Raw genomic sequence first — 16,769 nt, 5'->3', positions numbered from 1 at the left:
TTTTATATGTTTTCAAGGACGTGGGTTCAAATCCCAGCCGGGCTCAGCCTATTTTTTTATTTTTTGAAATTTTGCCTGTTAGGGCGAAGATCATTTTTTTTAATGATTTTATTAATTTTCTCGTTTAGAGTTAAGCTTAATGATCTGAAATTATTTGCAAGTGAAAAAGGAAAGCCATGGACTCGAACTCACATAGTCACCAAATTACGTTACCTGGTTTCATTGGTGGTAAAGCAAATCTTCGGACGTATCGACTATGTAATGGCTTCTCTGTCCTAGAACTTATCGTTTTTCAAATGCAAATGTGTTTTTATACATTAACGGATATTTGGCCGTTTTGAAATGTATTTTCTTCACAACAACCGCTTTTTACGATGCCTTTGAAGTTATGAGTTTTGGCTTTGAACGCTAACACGCCGTGACAACATTTTTTTTGATATGTTTTCAAGGACGTGGGTTTGCTTTACCACCAATGAAACCAGGTAACGTAATTTGGTGACTATGTGGGTTCGAGTCCATGGCTTTCCTTTTTCACTTGCAAATAATTTCAGATCATTAAGCTTAACTCTAAACGAGAAAATTAATAAAATCATTAAAAAAATGATCTTCGCCCTAACAGGCAAAATTTCAAAAAATAAAAAATAGGCTGAGCCCGGCTGGGATTTGAACCCACGTCCTTGAAAACATATCAAAAAAAATGTTGTCACGGCGTGTTAGCGTTCAAAGCCAAAACTCATAACTTCAAAGGCATCGCAAAAAGCGGTTGTTGTGAAGAAAATACATTTCAAAACGGCCAAATATCCGTTAATGTATAAAAACACATTTGCATTTGAAAAACGATAAGTTCTAGGACAGAGAAGCCATTACATAGTCGATACGTCCGAAGATTTGCTTTACCACCAATGAAACCAGGTAACGTAATTTGGTGACTATGTGGGTTCGAGTCCATGGCTTTCCTTTTTCACTTGCAAATAATTTCAGATCATTAAGCTTAACTCTAAACGAGAAAATTAATAAAATCACTAAATAATATTTAATTTGTGAACATTTTTCCGGTAACTCACGAGAAGAAAATTTCCGAATGGAGTGCTGTTGGAGTACATGTCGAAAACTTAACTGGTGATGGGAAGACAACCCATTTAGCAGATGAAACAGAAACAGTTCAGCTTGGGTTAAATGGAGAGCGGAGGAAACACGCATGTTTGCGATTGAATTCAATGGAGAATTTTCATAATTTGTGTTAATGTAATAAAGTTCTTAATATTTTTGTTTTACACAAATAATAAATGCATTTTATTTGTTCTGGGATATTTTGTAATGGCTTGCACAATTTCCGCAGAATGCCTGTATCAAAACACGTGCTTTGGACTGCCTCCTATTCTACCCCAAAGGGTTAGTCAAAATGCTATGCCAAAGGGTCAGTTAAAATGCAGTGCCAGAGGGTCAGTTTAAATGCAGTGCCAAAGGGTCAGTTAAAATGCAGTGCAATGGAGTGCCTCTTTCAGTAGTCACGCTCTTTTAAAAATCATGAGTGAAAATGCATAATTTGATTCACTTCCAGATCACTTGTACATATCATTTAACTGCCTCTTTGGAGACAAACATTTTGCTGGGTCATCAACAGTTATGAAACGGTGCTTAAAATCCATTTTATTTCGCTTAAAACGATCCAAACATGCTTGAGAAATGTTCATTCTTATGCGTTTTTGATCGACTGTTAACAAATGCGGCACCCATCTAGCAGAAAGCTTTTTCATCTGTAGTTCGTCGATCATTTAATACCATATCATGCACTTTGGCTACAATTTATGTTGTTGTTGCTGTTTTTGGACGTCCACTACGTGGTTCATCTTCAATGCTTGTACGACCACGTTTAAATTCAGCAACCCAATTTTTTACTGTTGCATATGAAGGAGCTCTTTTACCTAACACATTCACCATATCATTATGAATTTCTTGTCCCGATAAACCTTTTTTATGTAAATATTTAATGACAGCACGCATTTCTAATTTTTCCATTGTAAAAAAATTGCGGATGCCTCTTTTTTGAACACCTGTTTCTATATGAAGGAGTTGCTAGATCGAAAAAAAATTTAACATCTGTTCATAACAGAGATGGAAGTTTCCAAAACACTTAACTTTTTTCTGTTTATACCGCGCTTTTTGTGCTAGGCTAAGAAGTTTCGAACTGCTCTCGTAGCTAATTCCTAGAGGTTGCGGTGTAGGGTATCACATGGTCGGCCCCGTCCGACTATAGCCGTTGCTTGCTTGTTTTTTTCTAATTTTTCTAATCGAACCAAAAATATATTTGGAATAATATTTTAACAATAAGATTTTTCTCTTTTGTTGTTGCTATAATATGCAATTTATAAAGTAATTTTGTTTTCAGATGTGCTCCAAAGAATTTTTGTTGTTTTTTTTTTAAATGGAATTGTAAAGGAAATTTGGGTTTTACCATATGTATTTGTAAATATAAAATGTAATTTACCATATCTCTGATATTTGATATTTGGGAAAATTGTGATTTTATTGAAAATCTATCGTCCAAATATTGTGCACTTGTACCTCACATATGCTTGATAATGCGTGCAGTTTTGTGATTTTCAGGGCATTTCCAAAATAGTCCATTGTGGGTATATATTTTGATATCAAACATATATTTTATACCGCTAGAAACAACTCAATTCAAATAATTTGCATGCAAATAAATTTATAAATCCAAAAATTATTCATATTCAATTACACGCCATGTAAGATATTAAACGTCAGATGCGCTAACGGTAATTTACCCTCAGCATCTGACCAGAAAAGAAATAAACACAATAATTATGCCGTATAAAAAATATATATATATATATATATATATATACATAGGTATATATATTAGGGTTATGACTTTTTGACATTTTTCCTCAAAAATGATTTCCTGTAGCAGGGATGAATGAACTTTTGCCTATTAATCACTATGCTATCGTTTATTCCATTGAAATATAAAAAAAGTTCACGCACAAATCGATTTTAAAAAATAATTGTTTGAAAAAATATATGATATGAAAAAAAAAATTTTTTCAAAAAATTATTTTTTGTTGCGCGAATGAATAAATATAAGCCTACTAATAACTATAATAACGTTTATTTCATTCATATATTAAAAAAGTCGCGAAAAAGGTCACTTTGAAAACATTTTAAATACCTTGTTTTTTGTTAAAAAAAATATATTTTTGAATAAAAGCGTTTACGACATTTTTACGATTCTCAGAATTGAAAAAAATAGTGAGAAATAAATTTTATGTAATTTAAATTATCTCATGTGGCTCTAAAGTTTATTTTCAACTATATATCTGTTTTTAGTGACTTCAAAAAATTGTCCATAATTTTTATAAATTCAAATTTTAAAATCATTTTGTGCGTGAGGTTTTTTCACCGAATCAACTTTTAATTAAGATTTTATGTAATCTTATGGCAAAACTCATAACGCTATGATACAGGGATATGAGGTTGTAAAAAAGTCATAACCCTAATATATATATACGTGGAATCTGTAGGTATCGTTAGAGATGGACAGTGGGTAAATACCCAATGGGTAAATACCCGGTAAATTGGGTAAATTGGGTAAATACCGGGTAAATACCCATTTGTGGGTATTTATTTGGGTATTTACTATATTGAATCGCTAATACAACATCTTAGACCCTATTTCTGGGTTTAGGTTATGATATCGATTGAAAATGAATAGTTTTACAATACTTTAAACAAGTGGGTAAATACTTGGGTAAATACCCGAGTATTTACCCAAGTGTTGGGTAAAAACTTATTAACTGCCGAACCACTTGACGCAGGCAGACAAAATTTGGCTCAAATCTTACTTATGTCAAGAGAATATCTAGCATTGAAAATGGGGTCTCTGGGTCCATGTTTTGATATAGCCCCCATATAACCGTACCTCCCGATTTAAGGTATTTTTTGTCTATTTGCCTCATTGTACAATCATAGTGGCTGCAATTTGGCACAGTGAGTTCTCAATATGTAGAAAATATCCTTGCAAAAATTTGTCAACATAGGTCCACGTTTTCTAATAGCCCCCATATAAGGGTATCCACTTGACGTAGGCTGACAAAACTAGGCATAAATCTTTCTTATGTCAAAATAACTTCTGGTACTGAACATGGGGTCTCTGGGTCCATGTTATGATATAGCCCCCATATAGCCGTACCTCCCGATTTAAGGTATTTTTCATCTATTAGCCACATTTTACAACCAAATTGGCTGTAATTTGGCACAGTGAGTCCTCAATAAGTATAAAATATCCTTGCAAATATTTGTCAACGTAGGTCCACGCTTTCTTATAGCCCCCATATATGGGTACCCCGATTTCGAGTATTTACCCAAAAGTGGGTAAAAACTCATTAACTTTCGAACCCCTTGACGTTGGCTGACAAAATTTGGCTCAAAACTTTATTATGTCAATAATATTAAGTAAAATGAAACTGGAGTCCCTGGGTCCATGTTTTGGTATAGCCCCCATATAGCCGTACCTCCCGATTTAAGGTATTTTTCATCTTTTAGCCACATTTTACAACCATATTGGCTGTAATTTGGCACAGTGAGTCCTCAATGAGTATAAAATATCCTTGCAAACATTTGTCAACGTAGGTCCACGCTTTCTTATAGCCCCCATATATGGGTACCCCGATTTCGAGTATTTACCCAAATTTTGTGTAAAAACGCTTTAACTGCCGAACCCCTTGACGTTGGCTGACAAAATTTGGCTCAAAACTTTCTTATACCAATAGTATTAAAGGTATTGAAAATGGAGTCCCTAGGTCCACTTTTTGATATAGCCGTACCTCCCGATTCCAGAAACCCATATTGGGGCTACAAGAAAACGTGGACCTACGTAGACAAATGTTTGCAAGGATATTTTATACTCATTGCCAAATTACAGCCAATTTGGTTGTAAAATGTGGCTAATAGGTGAAAAATACCTTAAATCGGGAGGTACGGCTATATGGGGGCTATATCAAAACATGGACCCAGAGACCCCATGTTCAGTACCAGAAGTTCTTTTGACATAAGAAAGATTTATGCCTAGTTTTGTCAGCCTACGTCAAGTGGTTCGGCAGTTAAAGAGTTTTTACCCAAAATTTGGGTAAATACTCGAAATCGGGGTACCCTTATATGGGGGCTATTAGAAAACGTGGACCTATGTTGACAAATTTTTGCAAGGATATTTTATACATATTGAGAACTTACTGTGCCAAGCTACAGCCAATATTATTGTAAAATGTGGCTAATAGACAAAAAATACCTTAAGTCGGGAGGTACGGTTATATGGGGGCTATATCAAAACATGGACCCAGAGACCCCATGTTTAGTACCAGAAGTTCTGTTGACATAAGAAAGATGTAAGCCAAATTTTGTCAGCCTACGTCAAGTGGTTCGGCAGTTAATTAGTTTTTACCCAACACTTGGGTAAATACTCGGGTATTTACCCATGTATTTACCCACTAGTTTAAAGTATTGTAAAACTATCCATTTTGAAGCGAATTTACAACCTAAACCCAGGAATAGGGTGTAAAATGTTGTATTTGCCATTCAATATAGTAAATACCCAAATAAATACCCACAAATGGGTATTTACCCGGTATTTACCCACCGTGTGGGTATTTACCGGGTAAATACCCGGTAAATACCATCTCTAGGTATCGTAATGTAAGGCTATACCAAATCAATTTTAGCAAGCTACTTCTGATTTTTGAAAATGTTTGAGAATTATTTTTTTGGAAGTATGGACTTACTCCGGAAAATTGTACCGTTGCAATAGGGACCGTGAAAAGAACCTTCTTCAAAAAAATTCAAATAGATCTGAGACGGGTTCTCAAACTGCACTTTTCCCAAATTTTGTGTTGGAGGTGCTCGAAGGACGGGACCAATATAGTCCATATTCCAACCTGGTACATGACTGGATGAAATAATAGGATGTGACTCCGATCATCAGTCTAAAACCATTATTTCGATGAGGCACATCTTTGGTCGTATTTTGTATATATTCCCTTTGCCCTAAAGGCTGAGAGTATAAAATAGTGGGCGAAGCGACGCCATGCTGCAATATTTGTATACAAAATCCAATTGGACAACTAAACTGAAAATGTCTCTGTCATGATAGAGACAATTTGTAGTATGGGAGGAAATTGTGGTTCTCCACACAAAACCGATTAAATATTAGGCATCTAGCAGACACATTATTGGAATTTGCATCAGGGGAAATGTCAGTAGTTATTTTTCCATATGTAAGCTGCCGGTATATGCCCTCCAGGAATAAAAATATAGACCAAAAATAAGATGTGTATATTTTTTATATAAAAGTAATGGTCTATGTCACCCGCTAAATAATATCAGATCATCATGCTAAATTACATGCATTTTCTTCAACCTAAACTCTTACCTTCAGCAAAATTTCGCGAATATTGAGCTGTAATTGCGACCTCTAGCGTGTTTGTGATAACACTACAAACAAAAAACTGGATATATTAGGATGTAACTCTGTTATCTGATCACGTACATCAACAAAATTTTCATCAATGGAAAGGTCAAAAGATTGCCTTCCAAGTATAACTAACACTCCCGGAATGTCTCTTCCAGGAATAAAGATATAAGCTGTATATTAAAAATTAGTACAATTTTCACATAAAAGTTGTGGTCCATATTATCTGATTGCCATCTTATATTGCAAGCTTCTTCTTTGTCATACACTCTTACCTTATTTAAAATTTCGTTGATCGGACTATTATTGCGACCTACAGAGCCGTTACAAAATTGGATAAATAATACGTTGTTGATCCATTTCACCCGCTAAATATTTCACGATCATCACCAATAAGAATAGGGATCTATTCTGATCTGAACCCGACCTCCATGTAAAATTTCGTGACTATCGGTCCATAATTGCGGCCTGTAGTTTGATTACAATTTATAACAGACAGACGAACGGACGGACGGACACAATCTCAAAATCGCTTTATCTCGTCGAGATATGAAGATTGGTATACCACATTGGGGGTCTCCGACGAATATTTCGCGGTGTTACATGAATTTTTAACAAAACAAACTTATAATACCCTTTCCACATAGTGGTGTAGGGTATAAATATTTGGGAGTTCTCCAACTATTTCGCTAAAATCCCATACAATAATTAATGTGTACTGCTAAAACTTCATCAGGAAATATGGTTTACCTTTGCAAGAGCTTAACTGCATACTTTGATCATTTATAAGGATAGGAAATTAAGAGTAATATTGAAATTACAATCATTCAAAAAATATGAAAATTTGAAAGCCTGTTATTTGCGAATTATTTAAAGTCGGTTCATGCCCACCCGATTTTGGATACACCGAATCAATCTTTTTCAATATCTATGCATGTTTCGATGGTTCACTCAGCGACCATTGAGTGCCGTCAGTTGCATCTCACAATGCAAAAAACCTTAAATTTTAGACGCAAAAAAGGCTTTTAAGAAAATTCACGCATCAAATTTTGGCCTTTAGACTCGAATTAATAAGATACTGTAAGGAGCATTAACCGACATAAAGTCACGAGTTCTATAATCCTATTATGAGTTCGGAATATTATCTTGTTGCGCGTCCGGATTATTAAAAAAATAAAAAACCTAAGTTCAGGCTTCAAATGTCACCATCAATTTTAGGTCGATGCAGTGGATATATCAAAAAATCATACACCGGTATCATGTTGCCCATGGAGTATTCTGTAATTCTTTCATTGGGCACATGTCTATAAAACGTAAGGTTAAGCCAGAAATCGGAAGGGAACATAAAAAAGCTTGTTGGCTTCAATCCATTTTTCCCCATTTTCGTACATTGATGCCAACACAGCTTCTACGAAAATTAATTTAAATGTTCGTTTTAAAGAATTTCAGTCATACTTTATAGAAATGTTAACAGTTCGCGTATTCTGAATGGGTGAAACTCGGATTCATGATTTTAAAATATTTTTTGGTTTTTACCATATATTCAACAAACACCAGGTTTTCCTTAGACTCAAAGAAAAACTGGCAACCAACGTCGGACAAACCACTGCATACCACATGTACAAACCATCAAAAGTGAACTGAACATTTTGAGTTTAAGTTAGCGTTATGCAAAGGGCATAAATTTTAACGTATTTTACGATCACTAATAATAAAGACTCAAGGGAACTTCAATTTCTGGTGAGTTGACACAAATTTAAGATTTTTTGGTCTGACAAAAAATAAAATTATGAATTTCAGGCAAAACATTTTTAATAATTTTTCATTAATTTGGAATGCAGGTGGTTAGGTTGAAAAATTCAAAAAATTAAATGGAATTCGCACTCTCAAAGCAATAAGGAAAAAATAATTTGCGGATTATGAATCGGTCAGTCTCTTTTTGTAGAAGACTTACGGGAATATATTGAGAGTGAATATCAGCCAGATGAACAAATTTATAACGGCGACGAAACAAGTCTATTTTGGAAGAAAGTGTTTACATCAGACTTCGCTAGTTACTGGTAAGGAATTATGTATGCATCGAACGGTACAAGACATCCAAGAAAAGAATAGAAGTCATGCTTTGTGGAAATGCAGCTGGGACACGCACACATTCAAATTAATGGTATGTAATACCCCAGCTAACATTTTTTTTCGAATTCTTTACGAATTCGGTCAGAATCTCTGCACAAGTTGCCGATTCTGATGCCGAATTCGGTACAAAAGTTGTATGGACGTGTCCACCGAAATCGGAAAGAATTTTCTAAGAAAATTCTAACAAAATATTAGAGTTTCGCAACGAATTCGGTCCGAATTCGGAAAAAAAATTCTGGAAAATTCGGTGGAAAATTTAGATTTTTTGGAGAAAATCGGTCCGAATTCGGAAAGAAATTCTGGAAAAATTCGAAGAAAAGATTAGATTTTCTGGAAAAAATCTGATGAAATTCTTGGCCGCTGACGCCTTTGATATTGACACACAACACAGAACAAATCTCCAACTCAGAAACAATTCTCTTTTAATGCGCTATTTATGGATGATTCTAATTTCAAACGTCCTAATGATTTTCCCTGTTGTTATCATTTTGCGATTAATAGTAGAAGAATGTGCACGAGTATGTTAAAGCTATCAACACTAGCTTGAATTATTATATTTTGCATTTATATTAAAACAATTCAAAAACTGTATATGCGAATTTTATAAAAAATCACTTTGTTTTTCGAACAAAAAGATCCCTTAGAAAATCGATTAGAAATCGGAACGAATTCGGAACGAGATTCTTAATGTTCTTCAGAAAATGTGCAGAGATTCTTAAAAAAAAGTTTTAGAAAATCGGTACAATTTCTAGAAAAATATTAGAGAAATCGACAAATATCTAAAAAATGTTCAGAAAATTTCGGAAAAAAATCGGAAATCAGAGCCCTCGGAAAAAATTGTTAGCTGGGACCCTGCGGGGAAATAAATTAGTTTAAAAATAGTTTATAACTAGTTTAAAAATAACTACAACTGTTTATTTTCGATTATTTTCCATTACGCCAACTAACTATTTTAACATGGGGATGAGCTAGGCAGTGGACAATTGCAATCTCTGCATTACTTTTAACTAGTTATAAACCAACTATTTTTAACTTATTTATATCTAACTATTTTTTGACTTTTTATAGTCAGTTGAAAAATGTTGTTTTTGTCTTAAAGGGAGAGAAAAAAGTATTTTTTTATTTATTTTATTTCTTTTAATTCTCTCTTTTGCTTTTATCTTTGACTTTTTATTTTGACACCAGTTGTTTCTCAGTTATGTTCCCTTGTTGTTCCTCTTTTGGTATGTCCAGTCTATCAAAACTAGCTTGTATAATTGTATGTTGCATTTATATCGAAATAATTACGAAAGTGTATATGAGAATTATTTGCATCGAAAACACACTATTGAACATTCAAGGTTATCAACTGGTTGATCTCTAGATGATTTTTCAACTAATTTATAGTTGGTTGTAGAAAAATTGCTTTGTAACCGACTAGTTTCCAACTGGTTAAAAACTACTTGAATAGTAATGCAGAGATAGTCAGTTCTCCATTTTTTTTTTAATATTCAATCTGCTTGATCTATAGATGACTTTTCAACCAATTTGTTGTTAGTTGTAGAATAATGCATATATAACTAACTATTTTGTAAACCGGTTGAGAAAAGTCCCGCAGGGTGGGAACAAGTTCCAAGCCGAGAGCATTCAAAAACAACTTTGTGCCAAAAACACCGCCCTTTTAATATCAACAAACTGCAATCTTAAGAAACAAAACGCAAATTTTCTGTCCAGTTTTTCAAATAAATACCAGCAGATACCATTAGCACAAGCGCCGAATCTTAACATAGAAACTGACTGGACGAAAATTAAAAACGCATTATCAGAGACTGCTGTCGAAACAATAAACTTCCACAAAAAAGATCATAAGAAATGGTTATCCCAAGAATTTTGGAATCTAGTAGAGGAGCGACGTAAATCCAATACAAAATTACTGTCGGAAAAAGATTCCCTCCAAAAATCACAATTACAAGCTAAAATATTACAGCTTGTCAAAAAAGTGGAGAAACAAGCCAGAAACGATAAACGCAATTTTATAAATTCTATGGCTGCCGCAGCCGAGGCAGCAGCAAGTCGTGGAGACTTAAAACCAGTTTTTAACATAACAAGAAAACTTTCAAGTACAAAATAAATTCATATATACCGATTAAAGACAAAACGGAACTATTCTCACGGACACAGACGTCCAGCTCAAAAGATGGATGGAGCACTTTGTGGATATCAAAAATCACACTGCCGAAACAGAGGCAATAATACTATTAAAAAATGGTAAAACAGCAGATATTGACAGAATATTTCGCTAAAATACTCTCGCCACTTATAACAAAAATCTGGGAAAAAGAAAAATAAACAAAGCCTCATAATAACAAGTAAAAAAGTATCAGTCGGCTTTGCCGACAGAGATATACCCTCAGCCTATGTGAATTGAAACTTTTATCTACGGACAGATCGAATGTATGTATTTGAGACCCTTTTTGAACATTTGAACTTTCAGACAAAAATGTGGATTAGGAGTAATGTTCAAAAGTGTTGCGTAGGAGGTACTTGAAGGAATGGACCGACATAGTCCATTATGAAAGTGGATCTTATTTTGGAAGTCTTATCTTTTTGATAGATCGCACCCACTAGTTATTTCAGTGTGTCATCGTATAACATTTGGACCAGTAGGCCATGAAGCATGAACTTGTCCACGGAAAACATAATATCGCTGTAAACAGAACCACAACGAATATCAACGGTATACATTTCCAAAGGATCTTCGAACCGACCCTAAACTGCACTTAAACAAAAATTTTGAAGTTTTGCAGGGAAGGTACCTTTTTGGTAATTTTTGGAAGTTAAACTAAATTTGGACAAAATGTTAGAGGATCGAAAGTTTGGACCAAATTGGTTACCCCGTTCCAAAAAGTGTAGCATGCATACCGTTTTAGTGAAATTTTTTTTGTAATTTTGGGGGGAAGTATTGGAAGTGCTGGACCGGTATTGCCCATCTTCGAACTGAAACTATTTATATATAATTGTTCCACAAACATCCCTGAAGGGACAAGGGAGACTTCTCTCATATCAATGAGTGCACTCCGATTCATATATATATACATATATATATTAGCTCAATGATATGGGACCTACTGTTTATCGCCGAGTCCGAACGGCTTAAGACACCACTTTGTGGAGAAGTTTTACATAGCGGAAATACTCAGGAAATGTCACCAACATTACTGAACTGAAACTAAGTTTGGACAAAATATGTCGAAGGCCAAATTTCTGACCGAACCGGTTGACCAGTTCGAGATTTACGTGCTCTCCAGCCACCTCATCTATACCTGGCAGATATATTAGGATGTGTAAAGTATGGACCAAATCGATACTCCCTTCAAGAGTTATCGTGCACACAATTTTTCCGAAAATGTTTGAACTTTTGTTTGGGAGGCATCGGTCATTGCTAAATCGACTCCAAATTGTCTGAAACGTATTTTGTCCAAACATACTTGGGGTCTAAACCCATTATTTCGATGAGGCACATTTTGCCCGTATGAAAGTGAATATACCTCGTTAGCATAAATTCTGAGGGTATAAAAATACCAAAGAAAGAAGGCTTAAAACGTGACAGCAACTTGATAAGCTTAGCGTTAACACCACTATATGCACAATTTTCAATAGAATTTTACTCACCCGCATACTCCAGCCACTAGACAAATGCCTCGTATAGAACAAGCCGGATTCAGACCTAACCGCTCCTATGTGGACTAAATAAATAGTCTGCGATTGATAATCGAACAGTGCAACGAGTTCAAAACGCCATTGTATTTAACCTTATTCGATTTTGTAAAAGCTTTCGACGCTCTTAACAGAAATAAAATCTGGAAACACTTGAGAATAAAAGCGTCCCTACCAAAATAATAAATCTGATAAAAGCGATGAGAGCTTTCCACAACGGCAAAATTAGCTAAGCTTTCGAAACTATCAACTATCACCTTGACGATATATCTTCTTCTTTATTTGCCTATTCGTTTTTCGAATTTTGGCGATCAAGGAAATATTGTCATATTCAACAAACCGAAACAAAGACCAAAGATCAGTAATATGCCGGCAACATCGTGATGATTGCAACAACCTGAGAAAATATGCAATCCAAAATCAATCAATTACACTGCTCAACAAAATTGAAAAAGTTGAATGTTTCAGACGAAGTTGCAGTTGTTTCTAGATGAAATTGGCGAGTTATTTTCAAATCCGGTCCCGGGTTTTCTCCATCAGCTCTTGTTTTTGAGATATAGCTCCAAATCGGTTTTTACGAGTTTAACCCAGTCTTTCGTTATTTTCGGATACTAACAAATATTTTTTGTCGGTTTTTCGACATTAATATATTAAGGAGATGTTGTACGCTCGATATAAATCGTTTTTGAAATAGTTATGGTGAGTATATATCAAAAAATATAGAAAATATACGACGGACCTTGTCAAAATTGCTTATTTTGAGTACTTTAAGCGGTAACTACGTCATCGGGGGAAGTCATAGGATCTTCATATGGCAATACGGATATGCTTAGGGTGTCTACTATATAGTCCAGTATTCAAATATATAATACAAAGTTCATAGCGCCCATGATTCGGCCATAACCTAAAAATCATCATGAAGACTGCCATTGAAAAGTAAATGGTTTATGTGGTGAAGATATCACTGGTAAATTATTTCCCTTTAGAAGTCTTCATGGCGATTTTTAAGTTATGGCCGAATCATGGGGGCTATGAACTTTATATTATACATTTGAATACTGGATTATATAGTAGACACCCTAAGCATATCCGGAGTACCATATGAAGATCCTATGACTTCCCCCGATGACGTAATTACAGCTTAAAGTACTCAAAATATGCAATTTTTACAAGGTCCGTCGTATATTTTCTATATTTTTTTGATATATACCCACCATAACTAATTCAAAAACGATTTTATCGAGCGTACAACATCTCCTTAATATATTAATGTCGAAAAACCCACAAAAAATATATGTTTGTATCCAAAAATAACGAAAGTCTGGGTTAAACTCGCAAAAACCGATTTTGAGCTATATCTCAAAAACAAGAGCTGATGGAGAAAAACGGGACCGGATTTGAAAATAATTCGCCGATTTCATCTAGAAACAACTGCAACTTCGGTTGAAATAAAAGTCCTGTTGACCAGTGTTATCCGAGCAAGCAATAACATTTGGCCTACGCTAAAAAAATTAAGTGCATGCTTGTTAAATCAAACCGAAACCCTATATTCTTTCTGAACGGAAAACATATTGAAAATGACATTAAATTTTGCTATCTTGGTAGCAACATCAACCCATCAAAAAATATCTGGAATAGCCTAAAAATATCTGGAACTCTGGGGAATATTCTCAAAAATCAAAACTGCATATATACAATGCCTGCTGACATGACAGTACTACTGTATGGATCTAAAACCTGGCTAGTGAATGAAAATATTAAAAATAAATTGCAAGTTTTCACAAACAGATGTCTTCGCAACATTCTAAAAATTTGGTGGCCTAGGGCCATTTCAAATGAAGACCTTCTACCACTGGCTCAACAAGAAGATATTAACACACAAATAAAACGACGTAAATACAAATTATAGATACGTATATGCCACGAAACATTGAGTTGGAATCGGCAGGGTAATCGCAGCAGAGGACGACCAAAATCCACCTGGCGAAGAACCATTCTTAATGAAACCGGAAAATCATTTAATGAGTTAAGATACATTGCATCGGATAGAGTATGATGGAGATTCTATGTTTATGTTCCCGATGGAATACGTTAATAAATAAACGAAAGCTACACAATAGAGCCAAAAACCCCCACATAAGCTCAAGCAATAACAAAATGCAGTATTGATTTTGTTCGGCTATAGGCTTATTAAAAATAAAAATCGGGCGTTGACTTTTATTTGGTTTCTTTATTTTCCAATATTTCAATTGAAGTCTGCAATCATCTTCAGGAAAATACAAGTAATAATTATGTTAACAGAGATTATTAACAAATTATTGACATAAAAAATACTTGTGTGTCTATACATTTGAGTACAATTGTCTGTGTTTGTTTTGTAGTTCTGTCGAATATCGTTCTTCAATACAATAGCATTCGAATATACACTAATCTACTCAAAAACAAACAAAAAATACACACGCAAAAAATGAACAACATTACATAATTACTTTAAACAATAATAAATATAATTATATGAATTTTAAAATTATATTTATATGACATTTAACAAACTATAGTATGTATTATAATTATAAAAATCAATAAAAACAGCAAAATTTAAAAAAAAAATTCTTTAACCGGCCGTCGGTCCCGAGTGAGCCAGATAAACGAGGTTCAATTTAAATTGTTGGTAAATTTAATTCAGGTATAACCATTTTTATTGCTAATTCTCTTATGGCGGTATATTACATACATACATGTTATCATTTGTACCTTACAAATCCCCATCTATGCTTATATAGACCTTAACCAAGGTGTTCCATACATTGTAAGCAGCCACTCTCAACTGAAACATATATTCGCCGCGAGGAAGTGGCAAAAAGGCAAATTTACGCTCATTCAAAACTAGATTGTCCACAATGATATCGTGCTGCAGCAATAGAGTCTTTTTTAGAACTGTTAATGGTAGAACTGTTAATTATTTTAAATACTTACATCATACGGACATGTATGGCTGATATTAGATTCTTTCAGTAAAACATTCAGGAATACCTCACCAAACTTGAACTTTTTACGATTTGCCATAAACATGCAAAAATCACCGGTTATATTATAGAGGAATGGTTTAAAACCATTGGCTTTTTTGAAAGCAGCTAAATTAACCTGAAACAATAGAAAAAGAATAATACAAACAATTAAGGAAGGTATAATGTCGGGCGGCATTTAAATAAATGTGTAATTTCATGACGATTTGTTCATAATTGTGCCACGGACCGACATCTCAAAATATTTCGAGGAATAACGTTAATTTTAATAAAAATCCAAAAAATATATTGGGATATAAGTTATGGTCACCATTCAAAATTATTGGCTACCTCCTTGACCTTCACTTTTACCTCATGCAAAATTTTGGCAGTATGAAACTATACCTTAAACTGTGATAATGGCTTCACTACAAAGGTGCTAAGGTCCAGTGTTGCCCTTTCAAATATAACTTTCCTAATGTGATTACCAATGACAGATCTGGGTAAAACTAAGCCATCCAAGTGGTATCTGACACACTATGAATCCACCACTACCGCTGAAGAAATTATGCATCTACATACATATATGTATGTAATGTAAGGCTTACGGGAAACCTTGCGTCGAATGTAAAGAATTCAAACTGAAGACATTTTTCCCACATTTAGGTTACATCCCGCGTAACTTCTAAACCCTGTTACATGTATTCACTATTTGTCGATCTTATTCCATAATCTGAAAGAATTTCCTTTCAAATATTTTCTGTGTTGACACGCTGTTCTTATTGGACGTAATTGTCTTTTCACCATAAACAAAGTCTTCAACTCCAATGAGAATGTAAATAGTTAAAACAAAAGTTCTTAAACTCACCGTTATATTATTAACTGGCACCTGCAACAGCTTTACATGTACATTGAGAGAGATTACACCACGTTTTACAACAACAAGACGACATTTTTGGGTGGACGAAAAGTCAGGTCTAAGATCTTGACATATCAAATTGGTAAAACGTATTTTAATAGCAACAACATTTAAAAACGCAAATGCGAATGGAACTATCAATAATGACTTCATATCAGATAATGTTCACGTAAAGTTTTTGACTGAATTCGAACTTTGTTTGTTGTTTCATAAGCAGCGTAATGAAATTTTAATTGTATTATCAAAACAAATTATAAACTAAATTTAGCAACATATGTATAACTGTTTACAACCCAAAATACCAAAGCAGCTAATTGTCGATGAAAAAAAAACTTAAAAATGGTAAAAATCAGGAGATATCGTTATATGATGGCAATAACGACATGGCTACAACCTTATTCTAATTCATCCTTTTCCATTAAAAAAAACTTCTGATCGTTCTGAACCACAATCCACTTAAAATCTTTCGATGTGACTGACATATACAGTCTACAATGGAAAAAAGCCATTGGCTGTAATTTGAATGTAATAT

At 34.2% G+C, this 16,769-nt stretch overlaps 1 protein-coding gene across 1 annotated transcript; it reads right to left on the bottom strand.

Moving 5' to 3' along the window:
• Positions 1-15,068: 15,068 nt before the first annotated feature.
• On the bottom strand, positions 15,069-16,390 carry LOC141392264 (uncharacterized). Its single transcript, XM_073965216.1, has 3 exons — positions 16,187-16,390; positions 15,290-15,457; positions 15,069-15,224 (listed from the first exon to the last, which is right to left on the bottom strand). The coding sequence occupies exons 1-3, from the start codon at positions 16,388-16,390 to the stop codon at positions 15,069-15,071; spliced, it is 528 nt and encodes a 175-aa protein (XP_073821317.1).
• Positions 16,391-16,769: the final 379 nt, after the last annotated feature.

This window comes from Musca autumnalis, unplaced genomic scaffold (genome assembly GCF_047663935.1).
Source record: "Musca autumnalis isolate F117 unplaced genomic scaffold, ASM4766393v1 scaffold_2, whole genome shotgun sequence".
NCBI lineage: Eukaryota > Metazoa > Arthropoda > Insecta > Diptera > Muscidae > Musca > Musca autumnalis.
The sequence above is the reverse complement of the archived record's forward strand: the minus strand, read 5'-3'. Positions and strand labels throughout refer to the sequence as shown.

Excerpts from the sequence above, each read along its gene's own strand:
- LOC141392264 (XM_073965216.1), bottom strand. The coding sequence starts at position 16,390 with ATGAAGTCATTATTGATAGTTCCATTCGCATTTGCGTTTTTAAATGTT. Across the intron at positions 15,458-16,186 it reads TGCCAGTTAATAATATAACG|GTTAATTTAGCTGCTTTCAA; the intron begins GTGAGTTTAAGA and ends CTATTGTTTCAG. Across the intron at positions 15,225-15,289 it reads GCCATACATGTCCGTATGAT|CACGATATCATTGTGGACAA; the intron begins GTAAGTATTTAA and ends CTATTGCTGCAG.